The sequence below is a fragment of the Alligator mississippiensis genome, chromosome 12, assembly GCF_030867095.1.
Source record: "Alligator mississippiensis isolate rAllMis1 chromosome 12, rAllMis1, whole genome shotgun sequence".
NCBI classification, from domain to species: Eukaryota; Metazoa; Chordata; order Crocodylia; family Alligatoridae; genus Alligator; species Alligator mississippiensis.
The window spans coordinates 65,226,269-65,248,741 of record NC_081835.1 but is presented as its reverse complement, the minus strand read 5'-3'; the positions used below and the strand labels follow the sequence as shown (position 1 = coordinate 65,248,741).

The 22,473-nt window shown below is 42.9% G+C and overlaps 1 protein-coding gene across 4 annotated transcripts in view; it reads left to right on the top strand.

Annotated features, from left to right (window-relative positions):
• STRBP (spermatid perinuclear RNA binding protein) overlaps positions 1-21,179 on the top strand; it is a 69,452-nt gene extending 48,273 nt beyond the window's left edge. Inside the window, exons 6-18 of one of the 4 annotated variants that reach the window (XM_059715727.1) lie at positions 2,357-2,448; positions 2,871-2,966; positions 3,534-3,645; positions 4,122-4,219; positions 4,628-4,739; positions 6,801-6,893; positions 7,685-7,884; positions 9,621-9,779; positions 11,931-12,065; positions 13,042-13,182; positions 15,599-15,722; positions 17,880-17,924; positions 20,740-21,179. In XM_059715727.1, the coding sequence (XP_059571710.1) occupies positions 2,357-2,448; positions 2,871-2,966; positions 3,534-3,645; positions 4,122-4,219; positions 4,628-4,739; positions 6,801-6,893; positions 7,685-7,884; positions 9,621-9,779; positions 11,931-12,065; positions 13,042-13,182; positions 15,599-15,722; positions 17,880-17,924; positions 20,740-20,816 (1,484 nt within the window). In that variant the 3' untranslated portion in view covers positions 20,817-21,179. Of the gene's footprint in view, positions 1-2,353; positions 2,449-2,870; positions 2,967-3,533; positions 3,646-4,121; positions 4,220-4,627; positions 4,740-6,800; positions 6,894-7,684; positions 7,885-9,620; positions 9,780-11,927; positions 12,066-13,041; positions 13,183-15,598; positions 15,723-17,879; positions 17,925-20,739 lie in introns of all 4 variants that reach the window. The other 3 variants (XM_059715726.1, XM_059715725.1, XM_059715724.1) reach the window with 3 other exon arrangements.
• Positions 21,180-22,473: the final 1,294 nt, after the last annotated feature.

The following is a 22,473-nucleotide window of genomic DNA, read 5'->3' as shown; positions in this document are numbered from 1 at the left end:
ATGCCAGTCATTTTCATCAGGTTAACAAGGTACAACGAGATCTGTTTTCTCATCTGAAGAGTAGCCTGCAGACGCCATGTTCATGGTTTGTAAATGAATGGCAAAATAGTTTTTCATCACTAGATGTATTCAAGCAAAATTTCTACCATTTTGTTTAGAAGTAAGCCTTTTACAGACTTGCAGCTCAGCTTTATTGCTAAAACCGAGCGATTTTGCAGTCAGTCAACCTTTGCCATTTCTAACTTTTTAAGAAGATTCTAATCACTCATTGAGAGTAGCTGTTACACAGTACGTGAGCTTTAAGCAGATGTTTATATTGTCCACAGTAAAGTCTTTTTTACCGAAGCATTTAAAATGGGTGTATATTGGTAACAAATTGTGTCTATTTGGAAACCATAAAATACAAAATGTTCCTCCTGAAAATAAATGAGATTGCAGGGGAAAAGTTCCAAAATGTAATGCAAAGTGACCTTTTTCACTTGTAAACAAACCAGCTAATCCCTTTGAAGACTTTGCAGCTTTTATTTGGAGGATAGGGAGAAGTGAGGATTAATCCTGGTGTTGTAATTGTATCAAAGAGGGTAACGAATAACAATGCAAATATCTGCTGCGAAGTTCATCGGGGTCAGAAAATAAGCATATAGCACTTCAGTCCTTTGCTGAGAACAGAGCCAATGGAGATTCAGCGCAGAACCTCAAACCGTTACACAAGGTGCCTCTCTCTGTTCAGCTGTACGCTGTTTTTTTGCTTTCCTGACCTTTTATCCATCATAATGGGCTATGGCTTTACTGAAACAGTCTCCCTACCCAGTAGCGTAGGTGGGGCAATTTTCACAGTGAAGTAGCAATTACATTTTGTAAGTAATACCATCCAGAATAATCTATGAAAATTCATGTCAACTGGGAGACTACCTAGCGATTGAATTGTGTGCTGAACGTGAGGTGAGGGGGGTTGATCGGTTGGTTTTTCCCCTCCTCTTGCTAATTCTAAGTGAAACTTCAAATAGTTTGCTCAATCCTGAACTTTGCTTACCTGGCCTACATCTTCAAGATGGTTTGGGCTGTGTGTTTCAGTTAGACACTTGGGGTTATCCCTACCTACACAAGCCCATAAGGAATGTCTTTTATGATGAAACATCTCTTTTCTTTCAAGAAGGAACTAGGGAGCATATTTCTAAATTGGTTTCATCCATTTATTCAAGGTTTGGTTTGGAATCCTGGGTCTGCTCATTTCCCAGTATGTGTTCAGTTCTTATGTCATCTAATGCTAGGTACTCGGGCTAAGAAAGAATCAGGCCATGGTCCTGCAGATGTTTTACATATCCATAACCTAATCACATGAATGAAGTTAGGTGCGTGTTGTATTTGGAGAACTGAACTCCTTGTGATTTGCTTCTTTTAAACAAAAACTTTTAAAAAATGGGATTGGGGGATTTATGTTAAAATGGGCTTTCAAAATAGAATTCAGTGAGATTCCTAGAAGCAGTTTGTACTATGATGGATTAAAAGGAGGACAAAAAAGTGTACGCCTGAATAGAAAACGTCAGTATCCTGTCTCGCAAATCCTCGTTTGAGTGCATTTAGCCAATTCCTGTCGCTGCTGGGAAGTGAAGATTTCTATGAAGGAAAAAGAATCTCGAGTGTTTTAATGGAATCTAGAAGTTTTAAAACAACTTTTGTTGCTTTAATTTGTTACCATGGTTATATAAAATGCCAGTCTGCAGGAAAGAACTCGTTTATCGAGAAAGAAATGGCACGTTAACACACGTCATGTTTTTTTCCAATTTGGTTGTTGGGTTAATAATGTTGAAAAGAGATTCCTTCATTCTAATTGCTCGTACTTTTAAATATGAACTTGAAGTTTGTTCATATTCTTTGAAACCGCTTGCAAATAATTCTTAAACAGCTCCTGTGTCTGTCAAAAAAAAAATCTTTTTCCCTCATGAAAATCTTCTCCTTGTAGAGAAAGTGCTGTCACTTTGTAATTCTGTGCCATTTTTATGCACCTGGAATAAAAACCATGAAAGGGAAGGAGAGAGAGAAGGAAAAGTGCTACATAGCTATTTTCTGCCCTGAAATGTGTCCTACATTTTTAATAAGATCCCAGATTGTCTGTAGCAGTGGCCATTGATTTTTGTATAAGGAGTGAATGCCTTTTGCTTCTCTTGCATATGTGCACATTTACTACTTTTTTAATGCCTTGTTTGAATTAAATAACACAGTGCACTTAAAAAAAATTAAAAATTTTCTGGGAGTCTTATTAGCTCATTGAGATGCTGCCGCTCTTTTATGTACTGTGACAGAAACCCCTTGGTCAAATTGTATCTGTCTCTTTTTATCCCATTTTTACCAGTAGATAATGTTGCGATGAAAGATCCTCCGGACTTATTGGACAGGCAGAAATGCCTGGAGGCCTTGGCGTCTCTGCGGCACGCCAAATGGTTTCAGGTTGGCTATTTGTTCTTACCTTATTGTTATTGTAGCCTTATGAAGTTTAATTTGAGACACTTTTAATTTTAATGCCTCCTTTAATTTCTCATTAGCCCCTCTAGAGCAAAGGTCTAGAACTCCGAATTCTAAATGCTATACTGTAAAAGTGAGACTAGTAGGTAGATAGCCAACTGGTACAGTGTTGTCATGAGGCTACAAAAGCAATTTTAGCATTAAGCTTCCCTTTACTATTAAGCCTGCCTTTCTAGAAAATGAAATATTTTGCTTTTCTGTAACTTTTGTTTTATTTTGCATGAAAACTGATTAAGTGCTAATTAGTAATCGCATTAAAGAACTTACCCCAGGACTGTGTGCATTTAAAAAACAAAGTTGAAGGCTAGCTGTCTGTGGGTGTACTGGAACCATTTTGTTTGTTTTAGGCCAGGGCAAATGGACTAAAATCATGTGTAATTGTCCTACGTATTCTGCGTGATTTGTGCAACAGAGTCCCCACGTGGGCACCACTGAAAGGATGGGTAAGTACAGAAAGGGGGTGAAGCAGCAACAGGGTCTAACTTTCTAAGACTTCGCGATGTGGCCATAAGACCAAGGAATTTAGAGGGCTCAAATGCAGCAGCATGCCCTTCCCTTCCCTTCCCTTCCCTTCCCTTCCCTTCCCTTCCCTTTGTTAGAGCCATCCTTGGTCTGCTTAGAAAAGTGCTTGATTGCAGAAGTGAGGATGGAGAGGGGCTGCTTACATTGGTTTTGGTAATTTTGTGGTGTGGGCATACCACGCAGCAGTGTCCACAGCGTGCTGCATGTTCTTTGGGACTCGCTCCCTGCCACAGACATAGGATTTTTCAGTGTCTGGCTGTAGTGGCTGGTCCGGATAACCTTGGAATGATAAACTGAGGGTGACCAGCTGCAGCAGAGATGTTGGTCCCATTCTGCAGGGAACAACCCTGCCGTGGGGTAGTCCAAAGAAGAAGACCGCAAGGCTGTATGGGGGCAGCGCCTCTCCTTGGGTAGAACTGACCTCTCATGTTGAACTGGAACTGTGTTCATCCTGGCACCCATACTAACTGTAACTTAATATCTTGCAGCCACTAGAGCTTATATGTGAAAAATCTATAGGTACTTGCAATAGACCCTTGGGTGCTGGAGAGGCCTTGCGACGAGTGATGGAGTGCTTGGCGTCTGGAATCCTGCTCCCTGGTAAGGGCCCACAAGAACTTCCATGGCTCAAAAGTCTGATCAGCCTGGTTTTTTGGAGGCCTGTTTCGATCTTGTAGGCACAGACATGCCTGTGCTCAGTTGCGCCTAGAGGGTGGCTTAGTGTAGGGATCAGTAGAAATGGGAATGCTCCGTGGTTTTAAAGATACTAGCTGTCACCTACACATGATGAGCAGGGACTAAGAGGGGATGGTGGGCTGTGCACCCCAGAACTGCTGCTTGTGGACTGGAGGCTGCCTGCTAGCACAGTTCCACGTTTTGCAGTCAGTCCACCGCCCTGTTGTACTCCCCCAAAGTCTTAACACATACCTTTCAACTCTTAGAAACCTGGGGTTATCTTGTTCCCCAAGATGGGCGAGTCTGGGGCTCTGCACATCTTTCTTGGACTTGCGCCTTCTTGACTCAGCAGTCTTCCCATTCATTGCATTCCTCCTGAACAGTGTGCTTTCCCCTTGTAGGGGGCCCTGGTCTATATGATCCCTGTGAGCGGGAGCCAACAGATGCCATGTCCTATATGACGGTTCAGCAAAAAGAAGCCATTACACACAGCGCTCAGGTAGAGAGCTTCTTTCAGGGACCTGGCTGTTCCTGGTGAGACCTTATGATCCTCTTGCCCCTTTTCTTCAGGATGGCGGCTGCTTTTGGCAGGCTTGTGAGAGCTGTTCTCAAGCCCTGCCTCATCTTGAAAATGGCAGAGAAGGCAGCTCCGCGTCTGTGGGCTGTCTGATACCCACTTATAGCCCCTGTGGGTGTGTGGGCCTTGTGTGGGCTCCCCGCCCAGGGCTGAACAACATGTAGTGCATCCCAGAAATAGCTGCTTCTAACTTGGGTTTTGTGAAATTATTGCCTTTTGTAAAGATCAGAGTCCTTTCTCACATTGTGCCTATAGGCATCGTGAGAAGTGCAGACGCCCATGGGAAAGCACTGCCGTGAAGTAACTCTCATTTCTATTCTCACTTTCCAGCATGCGCTCAGGTTATCAGCCTTTGGTCAGATCTATAAGGTGCTGGAAATGGACCCCCTCCCATCAAACAAATCATTTCAGAAATACTCCTGGTCAGTAGCTGACAAAGAAGGTAAGTGCTGGTTGACTCCTTGGGGACCTGGTGAAAAACACAGACTGGAAAGCAGACTGTGTGCTTGACTTCTCTTGGCCAGAGTGAAATTTCTCTGAGTTATACGCTCTGTGTCAGAAGAAGGTTTCTCTAAAAATGATTACACTGTTAAGGGAGAATCTAACATCTCTCTCTGCTTATTACAAGAACATACAGCACGCCAAGGGAAATACAGTTTTACTGTGGTATATTTGGTGTCTTTTCTTTCCAACACAAGCCCTCCTTGGGGCATGCAGAGTAAAAGTAATGTTTAAGTCTCCTTTATGCTGGGGAAAGAGAGCCTTTAGATGAGCCAAATAAGCAATACTAGATCAGTGTCTTTGAAAAGATTCACTGCAAAGAAGCCCTTAGGGGTGGAAAGAAAAATAAAACATAAATTTCCCCATGATCCATCTAAATGCAGCACTAGTCCAATTGTCACCTTAGATGAAACATCAAAGATGAAGTAGATTTTGGGAATCTCAGCTGTAGGTTCACAATACCTGTGTTTGTGTGGGAACCTCTGGGGTTTGATCTTAATCAGTACTTGTAGGAATAGACAAAATGGTTCCTGTATTAGACATCTGGTCAGTGCTGTAACTGTTTAATCTCCCAGGCTGGTTCCATTTCTTTTGGTCAAGTAATCTAACCTGAAGAGCTTATTTTTTGTAAACTTCCAGTTTTTGAATAACATTTTCCAAAAATACACCAGAGGCACTGTTTTGAATTCAAAACATGCAAAAATATATGCAGGTGGATCCCGGTCATTGTCACCCCCACCCCCACTAACTCACACTCTTGCCCCCTTAAACCTTGGGAATAATGCGAAGTGTTTTCTACCCAAAACTAAGATAGTGGAGACAGTTAGAGGTCTGTATAGCAGAGACTTCAGGCAGGTGCTGCAGACCAAGGTAAATGAAATATGCTGAGGGATGAGCTCTCTGTCATGAAGCTGCCAAAGTACATATGTAGCTAAGCTCTAAGCATTAAAAAAAATCCTTTTCCACCTATTAGCTTTCTCCCTTTATTGGTTAGGAGAGCATAGTCTGGGTAATAGGATCTGATGAATGCATCCTATTAGCCTCTTTGCTTCATCCTGGCCCTCTTATAATTAAGAGATCGTGTCTTTTGGTGTTGGAACTCTGTCACAGAAATAATGGCTTGTGCCATGTGATAATGGGAGGCCAGCCCCCACCATTTATTTTTAAAGTGAGAGCATTGATCCCAGTGACACTGTGTATTACAGGGACTTTTTCTCTTATAGTAAATGATGGGTGGAGATATTTTTTTTCACCTGATGGATGCTGAGCTCAGGACCATTCCTGACCTGCTCCATTATAATAGGCTTAAAGAATAGACCTGTTGTGTACTGCAGCTGGAGTTGGCTTATTGGTAAAAGTACAACGGGATCAAATGAGGAGGATGGGGGTTTTGTCCAGCTAACTTTTATCTGTGTCAGCAGCCTGGCGGCTGGCACATGCTAGATATGGAATAATGCAAATTAAATACAGAACTGAGGAGGTGGTGACAGAAGCTAAGACGTATTTACTTCAGGCTGTCCTACCTCCAATTACAGTAAATCTTGATGTCCGCAGAAATGCAATATTTGAACTTTTTTTTCTTGGGTCTTTGACTTCATCTCCCCTGCAGAATGCTATTTGAAAATAACCAGCTGTTTCATTTGCAAAAATTATTGGACCTAAAGTAGAGATTTCCAGATACATTCTGATCCACATCAGACATTATCTAATGATGCTTGTCGTCTTTGCTTGCTGTCTGAGGCTTGCACATGTGAACTGACTGGCTGACGTTGCAGACCAGTGGGGTAACAATGGAAATGAATAGATTTATCGTTCGACCCTTCATGGCGAGTGAAAAGCCCGAGTTCTTTGCTATCAGATGTAGACCTCCTGATGGGTGGTTCTTAGTTGAAAGGTTGACACTGAAGCAGAGGGTAATCCAGGGCTAATCAGACTGAAGTTATGGGATTGTTGCTTTGTTTTTGTGGACTAGCAAGTCCATGTGATAAGAATTATCTTTCAGGTGCAGGCTCCTCTGCTCTGAAGAGGCCATTTGAAGATGGAGTAGGGGATGATAAAGATCCAAATAAAAAGATGAAGCGCAACTTGAGAAAAAGTAAGTGCAGCTATTATCTGTTCCAGCTTCAAGGGGGCATTGTTGGTTACAATAGGAGCTGATTCAAAGGCTGCTTAGTGTTAGTGGAATGGCATGCGAAAGAGCTTCAGTAATGAAATGTTTGTGCGTTTTCCATGCTGCTGTGCTCAGAGCTTCAAACACATTTGCTGTTATGGTGGGTTGAATTCCTTTGTCCAGACTTTACTAACTGAAGGGCTCAAGTTACTGATGAGGTTACTGTAGCAGCTGGCATTAAGACTCGAGTAATCTAACGAGTTGAGGTATTTTTATTTGTAACGTCTGAGAATTGTCTTTCGAGAAACTACAGCAGTCTCCCAGTCTGTCAGCTATTCATACACGGGTGCTCTTGGGACAGGTGTCTGATAGCACACGTCATCCCAAGAGAAGGTAGATGCTTATTCCACAAGCAGATGAAGAGTGAGATGTGCACAGAGAGCTTTCTTTGGATTACTGTGATAAGAGTGAGCCTGGGGATTCTTCATCTGAAACCTAGCTGCGGGCATTTCCAGGTTCTTCATCACCTGTGAAGTTTTGCTTTCATTTCTGGCAGCCAGGAAAACCCCGATTTTAATTTCAACAGAGTTCTGAGCTTGCAGCAGCACCAGAGGCTGGGTAGCGGTGGTTAAACCAACCAGCAAAGTAGACCACTAGAAGTTTCACACTTAGCTCCTCAAGTGGAAGGTGCTTTAAAAATGCAAACTGTTTTTATTTTGCCCTACGTTTCATTTATTAATCTCCCTCTCTCTCTTCTCCCTGCCCTCCTGTAACAGTCCTAGACAGTAAAGCAATAGATCTCATGAATGCTTTGATGAGGCTGAACCAAATCAGGCCAGGTCTTCAGTATAAGCTTCTGTCACAGTCTGGTCCAGTCCATGCCCCGGTCTTCACCATGTCTGTAGATGTTGATGGTACAACATATGAAGCATCAGGACCTTCTAAGAAAACAGCCAAACTCCATGTGGCAGTAAAGGTAAGGCAGAAATGGACCTGAATCTGAGTTCAGCTGGCTATTTCAAATTCCAGACCTTGGAAAAGAGTGCAGGCTTTGGTTAGAAGTAGCAATGGGCAAACTCCCAAAAGGGTGGGCTGTCTGCATCAGCTATTAGCAGCTTGTTCAAAGCTTAGCTGGGCCTTTCTCAAAGAGCTCTAGTCGGATGCCAGAACGACAACTTGTTCTGTTGTCTCCTCCACCCGGTCCTGTGTGAGGTTCTGTCCCTGGGTCGTGAGCTCCTTGCTGCAGGGAATGTGTCCATCTTGAGCATTCGGAGAGCACCTAGTGCATCACAGGGGTTAGTTAAAATAAGACAATGATGAGTCATAACTGGTCTCTGCTTAATCCATCCCGATGAGGTTGCCTGAGCCATTCTAGCGTTGCCCCTTGCAGGAGCTCTGTAGGAGGGAGCTGGAGTTGGTACAACATCAAGAGATTTGAGTTGTTGGGTGGTAAATAGGAACTACCAGTAGGGTTGCCCCTGTGCTAATGCATGCAAACAGTTCATGCTTTGCGGTACTGGATCTGGCCTGGTGCACTGCTGAGACAGGAGGGGAAGAGTTATCTGCAAACTGCAAACAAAAAAAACAACCAAAAAAAAAGTGTTTGCCAAGCTGCAGTGGCAAGAGAAATGAGCCCATCTGTCATACTCCACAATTCACTTTGTGTTTTGAATAAAAGCTTTCTTTTTAGAAGGTTCTTCCTGCAAGTTTGTTTTCCTTTGATCTAAGAGTCAAAAATCCCATTGTCCCATGAGCTTTCATGTTCAAAGTACCCCAAACTATTTGATAAAACATATCATTCTGCAGGAAAAGTAGCTCTGTGTGTCTATGCATCCGCCCTGCATCAGTATTTTTTTTAAACCATTAAACACTAAAAAGCATTGATTTATCTTGGCCTTCTTCCTCAAGGGCTGTTCTGGGCCTCCCAGGTCCTGGAGGAGACCCCACAGGCAGGCCCATTTTCTCCAAGCTGCTGTGTGCATATGAAGTGACCAGTAACTTCATTAGCCTAGATTTCCTTTTTCCTCTGTTCTCTGCCACACAGCTTGCTCCTTGTACCAATAACTTGGAAAAATGTGTTTGCTGGCATTAATAAAGCAGCTACAGATGTGGGGGAGACTTTCTCAGGGCTGCATTCCTGTAGTGCTGCATTCTGGGTAGGATCAGGTATCACTGGGCTGCACTTGAACCTTCGCTGCTTCCTTGAGAATAGAACCACTTGCACCATTCCCGTCGAGCAGATGTGCTGTTTCAGTTCTCCAGATGGGTCGTTTGTCCTCTTTGTTCTGCAGACTTGCGTGCTCATCTCAAAGGAGTTTGGGTACAAATAGTACTTCTTGGCCCCACTATCAGGTATTGTCATGCAGTGACTGTGGTCTGACCAGTACACTGTATAGCTTATCTGCTTTGTACCCAGCTTCCCCATGCTATAGTTTTTAGTCTTCTGTGGTAGCCTCAGTTGGGAGAACAGCCTTCATGACCAGCTTCTCCACTTCACACTAAAATATCCGTCCTATATTTGAAGTTGGAGGGCCCCTAGGACCATTCTTTCCCATTGGCTCTGGACTTTTCTGTAGGTTAACTCTGTGAAAAAGCACACTTCAAAGAGATGTCTCCTGATGTGAGATCTTTTACACTGCCTTATGATTGGTCTTGCATTCATTTTTAACCCCCTAAATGGTTTTACCTTTCACTTAACATCATTTTGTATAGGTTTTACAAGCAATGGGCTACCCCACTGGCTTTGACGCAGACATTGAATGTATGAGCTCTGATGAAAAATCAGATAATGAAGGTAAAAATGAGACAGTGTCTTCAATCTCAAGCAATAATACTGGAAATCCTACTGTCGACACCTCCACTACCTTAGAGGTGAGTATTCCCCTGAAGTCAGTAAGAGTGGGGGTTTTACTTCAGGAAAATGGCCTTACAGTAAAGGCAGTGGACTTCAGATTGGGAAAATCTGGTTTCCAAGTCCTAGATCTGCCATAGGCTTCCTGTTTGATCACAAATCACTTAATTCTTATGTGCCTCATATCCTAAAATGTGAAGTTAGGACAAGTCAGAGAAAACTATCCGGTTTAGATTGCAGGGTCTCTGTGGCAAGGGCTGCATCTGTTTTGCCAATGTATGGCACCTGTGACAAGGAAGACCTATTTTGGTTGTGGATCTTAGACTCTTACAAGACAAATAAATTGGTGCCTTCCTATTTTATGTCATAAAGCACTATTTTAGAGCTGTTTATGTTAAAAGTATCTAGAGATTGATCAAAGTACAGAAAATAGCTGTCTAAGTCTGTTTAAACATATCCCAGTTCATTTTTAAAGTCATAGCAGCTTTGTGTGTACTTGTAACAGCTGAACGGACTAAGAAAGGACTACATGGAAAATGTTACAATCTGTACACACGTTCATTGAGTTTTGTCTCTAGTTGCTTGGCTAAGGAGTTGGAAAGAGCACATTAAGCTTCTGCTCTGTCCGTCTGAATATTCTGCATTTAAAAATATGAGCGACTAAATTTGTAAATACAAAATTGCGAGGAGTCTGCAGCCCGTTATAAACTGAACATTTTCTTAATAATGTGTCCCGTTATTTAACTGTTATCATTCACTGGTAAACCAGGAGATTCAAAGGTAATACACTTGGTCGTCTTCACGGTTTTCCTGATCTCCACAACTGTTCTTTCACTTCCCCAGGGATTCCAGAAAAGTGTTTGTGCTTAAACACGGAGCAGTGGCGTTTATATTTATATAATTGCTTTGCCTGGTATCTTTGTGAGGTTTTCAGGGGATTGTACAGATAAACAGATATAGATTCTTGCCTTATTTTTAGATTTAATGCTTCTTTCAAATAAGTGCTTTTCATGCTATAAATATAAACATAAGTAATCTTTCTGTTCTGCAGATATTGAAATGTGGATTTCCTTCTGCTTGAAAGCACATTATTTAAATGTGTTAAAACTAGGAGTCAGACAATGTGCAATCACTAACATCACAATTTCACATATTAGTCTTGTAAAACCTTTTTAGAAAAAGAAATAGAATATTCTAAATTTACCATCTTTGCCTGTTCATTTTTAGCTACAGAAACGTTATCTGCTTCTGCAGTAAAACATGAAAATAGGTCTACAAGAGCCAAGATTTTCAAAAGTGACTCATGTCTTTGAGTGACCAAAGTCTGACACCCTCACGAGACCTGAATTTTGGGGGACAGCTGCCTTGTGGGAGGGGGGAGGCAGGGGTGAAACGGGACACGTGCACAAAATTGAGTCTGAAAATCTTGTCCTGGACCCCTTCATCTCTCCCTCTCTCTCTCCTTTTTTGTGTAGCCGCTATGCTTCCAGCTGAGTGGGTTAAAATGCAGTTTAATGAGGGCACTGGCTTCTTGTCTCTGCATTTCTCCCCCAAAATAGTTACAGCTGAAACTACTGTAACACGTGACCCAAGTTCTGCAGTTTCTCCAGTCAGCTCAAAAATGCCAAGCGGATAGTTAGCTGAGGCAACAGAGATGTGCAGGGTTAGGAAAGGCAATCTCTCCTTAGTTGTGTAGCAGTTGCTTTCCAGAAATTTGACACGCTGGCATCAGCTTCAACTTGGATGCCCTTTGGGTTGAACCTCACAGGGCAGCCAACGGCCTGACACTCCATGTTGCAAAGATAATCATGACTTAACGATGGAGACAGCTCACTGCTTGCTGGAGACTGAGATGAGTGGGCAGTGATACCTGATTTTAAAGACAGGAAGGCTGGGGCAGGAACCCCTATGGAGCAGAGTACTTGTTGCCTACTGCTCAGCTGCAGCATGTTGTGCAGAAACTCTGGCAATGCTCTCCGTTGCCAGTCTGTCCTTGGAGAGCCCGTTAAGGCCCTTGTATTGAGAAGAACAAACTGTTTGAGAAGGAAGGTGATAAACTCTGGTGTCTTCCAGAGAGGTAGGCATGGGGTTGTTTTATGTTGACCTAATGTAGATATGCATCTGCCGTTCAGGGAAGTTCAGCTTCTAAAATGTTGCACATGCCTCAGCAGGTAAGAACTCAGGGCCCTATTCTCACGGCGAGTGGCAAAAACCCAGTAATGGAGCTCAACGAAAAAAGAAGAGGTCTTAAGTATGAGCTCATCTCCGAGACAGGTGGGAGCCATGATAAGCGCTTTGTAATGGAGGTGAGTGAAGCAGGGCTCTGCAGGTGGCTTTGTTAATAATTCTCTGGTTCTCTGCAGTTTGGAGCTGTCCGACGTTCACGGTGCACAGCAGGGATGAAAATCTTTTCAGTTTTCGATCTCTCCTAAAGCCAGGCTGTTTGTGGGATGTTGTGGGGGAGAAGGCGGGTAATACAGTGGGAGTAGAGATTGGGTTATGAAAGCGGCTAAGCACATCCCTGCCCAGATGGGGAGAGCGCAGAATATGCAGTTTATACAACATGGCCCACTAAGCTGCAGGTTTCACAAACAGTCCTGGCAGCCCCGGGTCTGACCTGGTTTGACCCTCTTGTTTTCTGTTCAGCAGTGCGTAGGAATGATACAGCAGAGTCCATTTAGCCTCTGTCTCAATATTGCTGTACAACAACAATATTGCTCACTCAGCACAGTACTGATAGGCTGCTGTAAGGCAATTACAAGGCAGATCTCCATCACCAAGAACCACCCTTCATATGGGCCCTTGAAAATGCAAGGGGGGTGCAAGGTATTGATTGGGGTGGCAGGCACAAGGATGCCTTCAAATCCAGCAGTATTTCCTAGGAGTATATATTGCATGGGACTTAAACCAAAGGTCCAGGCTGATAAACGACCTCATGGCAGCCTTCCTAAGTGCAGTGATTCTGACTCCAGTGTGACAGCCAGAGTCCATCCCAAGTAAATACATGTCACTCATTAAATTCCTCTTGAGGAAATGGGGTTCTGCAGCCTTGTTCAAGTAATCACCGACATGTCCTTTACCTACTGTGCAGAGCTGCTGGTCGTACTCTCGACCATATAGTGCCTTGTGCTCCCTGAAGGAAATGCAAGCTTATGTTTTATTTGTAACAGTGAATTTCCCTGTTGTTTAAATTCTTTGCAAATGGCTTCTGGTTTCAGCTGAGAACAGCTTGCCTTTCCCAGCAGGAGGCATGCTGGGTATAAATTCATGTCTCCATTCCAGGTAGAAGTAGATGGGCAGAAGTTCAGAGGCGCAGGCCCAAATAAGAAGGTAGCAAAAGCTAGTGCCGCCTTAGCAGCACTTGAGAAGCTGTTTTCTGGGCCAAATGCAGCAAACAACAAGAAAAAGAAGATTCTCCCTCAGGTAAGGACCCCAGCTAGTCTTTGCATGTAAAACCAGTCCAGCTTTAGCGGTAGCATTCACAGCTGCTGCAAGGAGACAGGTTGCTTCACTGTACTGATTTCATGCATCCTTGTGTCAGTGCTTGTTTCCATTTTTAATACTCTGTCATGGCAGTAACTGAGAGGCCCCACTGCCATGGGGAGTCTGTTATCTCAGGTCTAACCATCTAGTTAGAAACGGTTCCTGTCCCAAAAGGCTTAGAGCAATGTGGGAGGAAAGGGGCAGGGAAAAATGGGATTTGGCCCGTGGCCACGCAGCCGGTCAGTGGCTGAATTAGTGGCAGAGACAAGGTCTCCAGAGCTCCGGTCTGATACCTAGCCTAGTGAGCTATACTCCTTGTCTTTGAGGGTGCTCCTTCTTGAACGCAAGGGTTTACTGGATGAGGAAGATTCGTGTAGTGAAAGTTTCACCGCAGGCTCCTTTCTCCGTGAGATTTTTTTTTAACTCTCTGAATCAGGAAAATTGTTCCTGAGAGCTACAATCAATGCCCACTCGTTTCTGCGAGATTCATGTTGAGCGGAGTGAAAGCTGATCACCAGCATGCTTCCTCCAGAGAGCTGCGCTCAGAAATAAGCCCTGACAATTACAGCTTTGATCTCCTTTGTGCAGATTAATTGGAATTAGGATTTTTCCAATCTTTGGAAAAATACATTTTACGCTACGTCCTGCCATAGCATCAGATATGCTCAGAGAAATTACCGACCGATTGTATTTTCTCTGTAAATTCGGTACATGATGATTATGATTATAGCAGTTCGCCCAGGCTCACTCACTGAGACCTCCAGTTGCTACATCCCATTCAGCTTCCACTATTGCCTTATAATCCAATGCATGAAGATTGTTCTTCCCTATCAAGACAGCAACTAAGAAATGAAAACAAGCTCAGATCCCGGCTCCTTCATGCTTTGATGGGTTTTTTGTCACTTTTCATGCTCAGCTTCTTGAAAGAAGTCGTGCTCACTTTATGAAGTGCTCTGATCTGCCACACAAGGTGGTCTGTCTGCCTGCTAGGGCAGAGCAGGCCTCTGCAATTACGTGGAGCAAAGCATGCGTGCGACTCCGGGTTAGAAAAGCGGAGGCCTGGTGATTGAGAGACCCGGCCAGCTCAGCCTGTGGTTACAACGAGGCATTTACGCTGCTCTGTCTATTGTGCATTTTAAAAACAGAAGGGAAAATTGAGAAAAGGTGTTTACCAAGTAGGCTAAGCAGATGGAGCCGGAAGGTAATTAAGGAATAAGATACTTGTACCAAAATGGAGAGAGAAGGCAGGGATTCATTCAGCCGTGTCTGAGGGGAACAGGCTCTGGTGGCATACGAATAAAAGTGAACATTTTTAACCTTTAGACTCCACATTCGGTAACAAGGATAGAATAGTAGTAGGCTGGCAGGTCTTTGATACAAAATCTCTCTTTTTGGGACAATGAAGGGAAAGATCTGTCCGATTTATAAACTGATATTTGGCAAGCTAGTCTGGGAGGGGTAGCAAATGTGTTTCACATTTAAATCCTATTTTAACAAATCTAAATATACCAGCCTAGATGTCTAAAGTACAGGAACCAAAATAAATGGCCCCGCTTTCAAATGTGTTGACTGCTTGACAGCTGCTGTCAGCACCTACTCTCGGTGCTGAATACTCAACAATTCAAAAAATCTGGCCACCTAGAAAGGCTTAGAGGCATGGCATTAGGAGCCTAATGGTAGGTTTGCATCTTTGTTAAAATCTCAGCCAGTGCTTGTGTGTGTTGCTTTTCCACTTATGAGAGCTGTATGATTGTGGGTGAAATCCTGGCCCCAGTGTAGTAACCCTGGATGTGTTGCAGGGGAATCTTCATATACATATAAAAAAAACACCATTTTGGTCTTTTTCCGCTGACCTAATTGGTCCTGGCTCTGAGTTTAGTACCTCAGGAGGTAAAACCAAGGCAGACCACACTGAAGCTTTAAATTCAGGAGAGGTTTGGAGTCTGAAGTAGGGCTGACAGTCTCCCTTCCTCCAGTGCTTGACTTTCTCAACAGTGTCAAGGATTTTTGATGATGTAATGTGCAAATCAAGCCTTGTTGCAGTGACTGTATATGCTTCCAAGTCCTAGCTGAGTCAGGTGGAGATGGTTTATTGTTCTGTAAGTGGTAGCACTGGGGCGTTCTGTAAACTGGTAAGTTTGGTCACTTGTCTGTACTAGAGCCCTAAACTCTCCAGAGATTGACTGCAGAATGGAGCAAGTGGGTGGGTATTGTCTTTAACAAACCTGGCCTAACGAGTACAGTTTAGGGGTAATACTGATAATATTGCTGTTATTAAAATGGATTGCTTGGTGTGTGCAAGAGCTCGCGCTCTCTCACGTTCTAAGTCCTCCCCATTTTTATTTATTCTGCACAGACTAAAGGAGTTGTAAATACAGCTGTGTCTGCAGCGGTCCAGGCTGTTCGAGGCAGAGGACGGGGTGCTTTAACACGAGGGGCATTTGTTGGGGCAGCCGCTGCTACTGGATACTTAGCACCAGGTATGTCACAACACTAATAGCTACGAGTTTCTCCATCCTGGCTGTCCTTGTACAAACTGTGGGTGCCAGCCTAGTCCTTTCTGTATCATAGAAGCGTAAGGCTGGAAGGGACCTCAGGAGGTCATCTACTCTAGCCCCTGGTGCCAGGCTTCACCACCCTGGGGATTTATTGGGTTTTGTAGCACGGAAGAGGCAGAGGAAGAGCAGTAGCATGTGTTTAAATATAAGGAAGAAAACTCAGATTCTGTATAAAGCTGGTAACATATTTCACTTGTAGGCAGAGAGCTTGTGGCTGCTTACACACAGAAAATGGGCAAATAACTGTCTTCACCCAGCCCTTTTCCCGGGCTCTGTAATTCTCGTCTCTGCCCTTCTGAGAGCTCTTGCCAGGGACATTGATTCCAAGAGCTCCTTGCCCCGTCAGGAAGCCTCCTGCACAAATGCACCTGCTAGTGTTAGGACTGGCTTTACAAAGAACACTTCATACTAAATGCACTACACCATCACCCTTGGCGGAGAAGGAGAAGAGCGTTATTTGTGCATCCAAAAATCAAAACACTGTCCTGTGCGAGTTGCTTCCCAGCGAGCAGAAGAGCCTTGCCTCCTGATGGTTTTCCTCCACAGCTCTCCTCTAGCTCCCCTGATGAAAGGGTGTTGACTGGGATGTGCTCCTGTGCCAGCATGTATTCCAGGTACTGAGCTGTAAGGAGTCTCCTGGCAGGCTTGGGCATGATCTATGATCACACTCTTGAGAATGGGCCACATAGGTTGGAAGTGGGAGCTCAGGCATCTCTTAACAGCTGCTACTTTTGGGAAGACTTCGGTCGGGGAGTTCATGTTCTGGCTGATGTCACTACGTTTTCCATTATGTTGCCTTAAGCAGACGAAGCGCAGGTCCAAGCTGACAGGTGTTTTGTGTGTGGACAGTCCATTTAAATTCATATTGCTTGTTACAAGAGACAGGTAAGTTGCTCATCGGGTGGTTTCACTGCTCACTCCCCATGGCGGGTGAGAAACCACCAGGAGCAGACCTGTTGCTACCAGATCTGAGGTGCACAGTAAAATGTTTCTCACCATTTCTGCAACAGTTTAGGTGCAGCATAATCACCTAAGTACACCCTCCAGCAGTTCCTAATGTTAACAGCGCAGCCCTGTTGTTCAATAAATTTACTTCCTGGTGCCATCCACAGCTTGATGCTTTTATTGTTTCTGTAGGTTGATGTAATTATAAATATTAAAAACCAGTAATTCATTTTTAATGGACTTTAACATTGTTTCTGGAACTGCTTCTCTGTCTGAGGAGTCATTTATGAGACATTTAACCTGCTAGAGGCACGATCCTTGCCAGCATGGAGTTTTTCCAGAAACGGGTTTAATTACCCAGTCATTGTACTTGTTAAGTATTTATTCCTCTTGGCCTTCCTAAATCCTTTCTCTTCATTCCTAATCCCGCCCAAAAAGGCATTTTTGGAGACGGACAAAAAATCTCCTCCCAGTAGTGAAGGTGTTAAGTCCTAAATGTACTAGCAAGCTGTAGTGACCAAGATCGATGCTATTGCCCCTTTTTTATTCAGCAACTAAACGCACCCTTTCACTTCACATACTTCCCCCTCGTCCTGCTGGTTTGAGAGAGATTCCCAGACGTGCTCTGCGGAGTACCGTGGGACGGTGGATTCTTGTTTGCAAAATCCTTACTGACGAGGATCTTGGCATTTACTTTAGGCCTTCAGTGTAGTCTTCTTTCTAAAACGGGGAACTGAGGGAAGTGGCTGTTCTCCACATGAAGTCGTATCAATATTTGTAGGGGAAGATGGTGTTTGTAAACTGAGCCTGGCTAGCTTGTGCTGTGTGCTCTTGTTAATTAGAAAGAAAGCGTTAAGAGGAACTGAAAGGGAGCTGCGCTCTTCTACTCTGAGGTTTTTAAAACAGCAGTAGTGTTGGGCAGCTTCAGGGCTTGCTGGGTCGCTTGTGGGCTTCTGTTCTCCAGGCAGCCACCTGGAATAACTACTCCTGAATCGTGCTAAGTGTTGTTGAATGCCCTGTTTTGCACATGGCCCAGGTTGATTCCCCAGAAGGGTCCATGTGTGTTCATTTGCAAACTCAGATTCTTTGAGTGCAGCAGGGAGTGAACCCCGTCTCGCTCTGTTTGTATTTCAGGCTATGGGGCACCATATGGGTATAGCACAGCTGCACCAGCCTACGGTACGTACGTCTATTAATTGCTTGAGCTAGAAGGGGTATCGGAACTACCATGGCAGTCCTCTCAAAACCAAAATATTTGTCTAGGGTTTGCAAGAGAGAGACAGATACAGAAACCAACCTTTTCTTTGAACGCGATGATGACATTTAACTCTGTGCCATAACCTTGTGGTTCTTTTTTGGTTGGAGCAGCTTTTTGCCTATGCTTTGCCTGATTGTGGAAGGACTGCTTGTTCTAACTGCCTGTTCCCTTTCATACTGAAACTGAATATTTAAGTAGTTCTATTACCTTTTACAGCCAACTTGTGCTCCATTCAAAGAATACCTAAGGGCCAAACCCAGCATCTCTGAGCAGTAATTCTTTAATGCCCCTTGGCAAAATATTGGTAAAAGGATGGAAACTAAGTTTGAGAGAACTTGTGGATAAATCCCCTTCCTGCAGTCAGCTGTGTAAAATGTCCAGTAAATCAAAGTTCATCAATCCAGACACATCTATAGGGTTGCAGGCTAAATGTTGCCTCTTGGGACAAGTTAAATGATTCTCTTTTTGTAGGCTATGTTCTTAGAGATCAGACTAAAAGGATGGTAGGGCACCATAACTTGTCATTGCTCTTTGAGCTAAGAAACCCAGTGAAAATGAGGCTGGCAGTTCTATGCATTTCCTGCAGATTGAAATCCTCCAGAGCCTGGATGAAACCCTTTCCCCCAACTAATCGCCACATGCACCACTTCTTTCCTCCTAGATTTACAAAGCTCTTTTTTTTCCTAACTGGCCCTTTTGGTTACTTTGAATGAGGTTTATGTGGCAATGGGGGCAAACCAGTTTGGAGTCAGTGATATATTGCAACACAGAGTTAAATGAGGTGCCGTCTGTTGGAGCCAGTTCCAGTGTCCCCCTTAGTGTGTCATGTACAACTGGGTAGGAACCCGTCTCTCTCAAGTAGCGAACGTGCCCGCGTGTCTCCAGCAGCCTCGCCTTTTCATACGGCAAACTGAACTCGCCCTGCACGGCTCATGCACTGTGCTCTCACAATGTTGCCTTATTCTTCTAACGCTTGCTTCTGCCTCTAATTTGAAATCAAACTGGTACCAGACAGTAGCTTCCCCTAACTACATTATAAGAATGAAAATTGAATCTGATCTGGGGAAATATTATGGAACTGGACCATTTGATTTCCATACCTAGGAAGGAACGTCTTCCATGTTAATGGTATGTGCTAGATACCATCTGCAGACTCTTGTGCTCACCTCCCTGACATAAATGCTGCTGTTCTCTCATTGGGGCTGTCTAAAATACCCTCCTTGTTGGATCAAAACGAGCTGTTCCCAGTCTATACTTCTTGGTGCGGAGTAGAGTAAGGGACCATGCCAGGGAGCTGCATGAATTCAGTTAAGGAATTTCCTTTGACTGAAGCAGATCCCTCCTCCTAGAAATCTGTCCCCATTGATTGGCCATATTTTTCACACTGTACTAGCTGACAGCAGCGTTCCCTGTCAGTCGTATACTGTGTTGTCTTTCCTGCGCTGTTACTTAAAGTAAAGGGAATCTCTATCATTCACACAACAAGAAAACAAATATTTATTGAGGGACTTACTCATCAGTGGGTGTTTTGAATAACTCCTTTGAAGCCTTCATCCTTGGATGAAACATCAAGAAGACATGGTCCAAGGTGGCTAGTACTTGCACATCCATGTCTTTCACAGGCAGATAGACTGCATATTGAGAACACGAAGGCCAACTTTTGGCTCAGCTGAAGTCAAGGGCAAAGCTCTCGTTGACTTCAGTGGGACTGGGAGTTTCACTTCCAGTGCTTCTCCTATCCCCTCTGTTGGTTTCTTTCCTCCCCTTCCATGTTTTTTTTCACTGACATCTGTATTGGAGCCTGGATTTTAGTCACTTCTCTGTGTATGTGTGACGTATCACTGACTTCAAAGTCTTGTGAAATCTGAAGCCCCCGTTTTTCACATAAAGAGTTTTCTGTTTAATGTCTTATAACTGTGATGCAAAGTACTGAGATAATGCTTTTTTGGCTGTAAGGTAAACATGTCTTTTTGCCTTTGTAAGCTGTTGCATGTTGGGAAACTTCACTTTGATCATCTGGTGCTCTGGAATACCTGCTGTTGCTGCTTTGTGATTTCTAAATGGATACATAGGTTAAACAATACAACTTAAATAGAAACCATTTTTTTAAAAAGCATTTAAGTATGCAGAAGTTTGTGAGGCCACAAGAACGCTATAATAATCATGAAATTAGGCAAATATTAATCTTTCCAGATTTGTCACTTCAATATATGAACAAATACCGAACAGCTAAACAGATGCAGAATTCAACACTCGAGTGTCAGCGCCTGGTTTTAACAGATCTCAAGGATGTTAAAACTGTGCTGTGCTGCTTCAGTAAGACCTCCCTTGTACGCACAGCAACATTTATTATCTAGAATCCCTGGTTTTAACTAACCTGTGAAACTGCTTCAGGGTGCTGAACAAGATAGCCCTGATCATTTATCTTCATGAGAACGTGAATTAACGTTTCAAATTTAGTCTGTTTCAACCTACCATGGTACCTTCTACTTCTGAAGTGCATTGCTCATTCTAAATTAAGAGACATTAGGATGATGATAAAAGCCAGTGGTATGTTAAACTCCTGTCTGAAGTAGTACAAGATGAGGAGGTGATTTTTGCTTGTAAGATTCAATGCCCTCAAAAACACATTGACTCATCTGGAAAGGGTTAATGAGAACATTACTGTAAGCTTTTATCTGACTTTATTGGATCATTGAACTTATTTGGAGTCCTCTCCGTTTCTTCTCTCTGTAGGTTTACCCAAGAGAATGGTTCTGTTACCAGTTATGAAATTCCCAACATATCCTGTTCCCCACTACTCATTCTTTTAGCAAATGGCAGAAGCTAATTCCTATTGATTGAACAACACAGTACAGTACAGAATGTTAGAAGAGAAAAAGCCTTTTTATCCTGTTTTCTTTGAACACATACTTGAGCAAAGTCATTTGTAAAGAAACATCTTTTCCTACTTTTTGATTTTAACAAAATGCAAATTTAGTTCTCTAAAACTTGAAAAAAATGTTCTGTGAAATGTTACCTCATTTTCAAATAACTTATACCAGCCTTCTGTTATAGGGAAGAACTAGAAGCTTAAACCTTACATTTTAAATGAAGTATTCGATTATGTAAAATTAAATTTGTGAAGGATGTATAGAATATAAAACACTGATCACAAATAAACTGTTTTGTCGTAACACAGAGTACTGCCTGTTTCCTAATGCAGTCACACAGGATCTCAGTTAATAACCTGTATTTGTTGTAGGGCTACTTAATACAGGGTGTAGTTATTTAAAAAAGAAAAAAAAAAGAGAGTCATACAATAGAAATGTTTCAGTTAAATTTTAACTTTGTAAATATTAAGGTGTGCAATAAAGCTAGAAAAATATGGGTTTAAATATTGTCTTAGCTTATTATTTTTTATATATTTCCAAGCATCAGTACCTTGAAAGGGTTCCCTTAGCATCTTTAAAATCAAGGAAGTCAGCATACTGCAAGGCTCAGTAAGTTAGACACTGTCTTAGTTATCCAAGAAGGCTTATCATTTGTATACAAAATGCTGAAAAAGAAAACAAAGGGAATTATTAACATTAGATGGTCTCTTTGTATTCAGTTATACTGTGCGAAGCTTGTATTAAACAAGGGAAATTCCCATACAAAGACTTTGTTATGTACGCAGAATACGTAGTTAAGTCTGTATTGCCCAGAGAAAGGACAATAATAATGTTATAAGTTCTTTAGAGTTCAAAAGTTGGTTTCTTTTTTTTACAAAAAAATAAATGAATAAGTTGCACTTGTTCTTGTGGCCTTCTTCACTCTGTAAGATTTTGTCTACTCACCTTTGATTTTTTTCCATGTAGCATTCTTACAGATAGCATTTTAGTTGTCAATCTCATTAAAACAAAGAGTTCTCCTTTTTTCCCCTTACATTTATAAGAATCTAAAGCAGCAACAAGGTCCCCATAAAAACTTGCTATTTAATTGTCCCAGTTCTTGTTGAGTGCTGCTGTGAAAAGTGACACATTTCAGCCATAGGCCAGTATCTTCTGATGCGAGTTGGGGCCCAAACCAAAGAAAAAGTCTGTCCTGTAAGGAGTGTGTGCACCTGTCCAAAGTGACAGAGCACCCACTCCCTACTGCCTCTGTGGTATTTCCAGGCTTATGTACAAAAGCTACTGTGCTTTGGGCTCTAACAAGAAAATGAAGTTCTTTTATTAAGGTATCACCCCCACAAAATAAACAGCATTGTTGGTTGTACTTCTCTATTCAGAGGCCAGCAGTTGCTTTTTCGCTAGGTTTGTTATAATATTTTGTGCTGTCTTGAAGATGCCTTTATACACTCTGCTCTCCTTTGAAACTTTGTGATAGGGGCAAGGTGGGCTTTTCAAAAGGGGCAGGGGTGTATGGTACCTAAAATACTGGCTGTCTTCATAGGAGGGAGAATGATCACTGAGCAGCCTAAGAAGGGGTGGAGTGTATAACAAGCTGCTT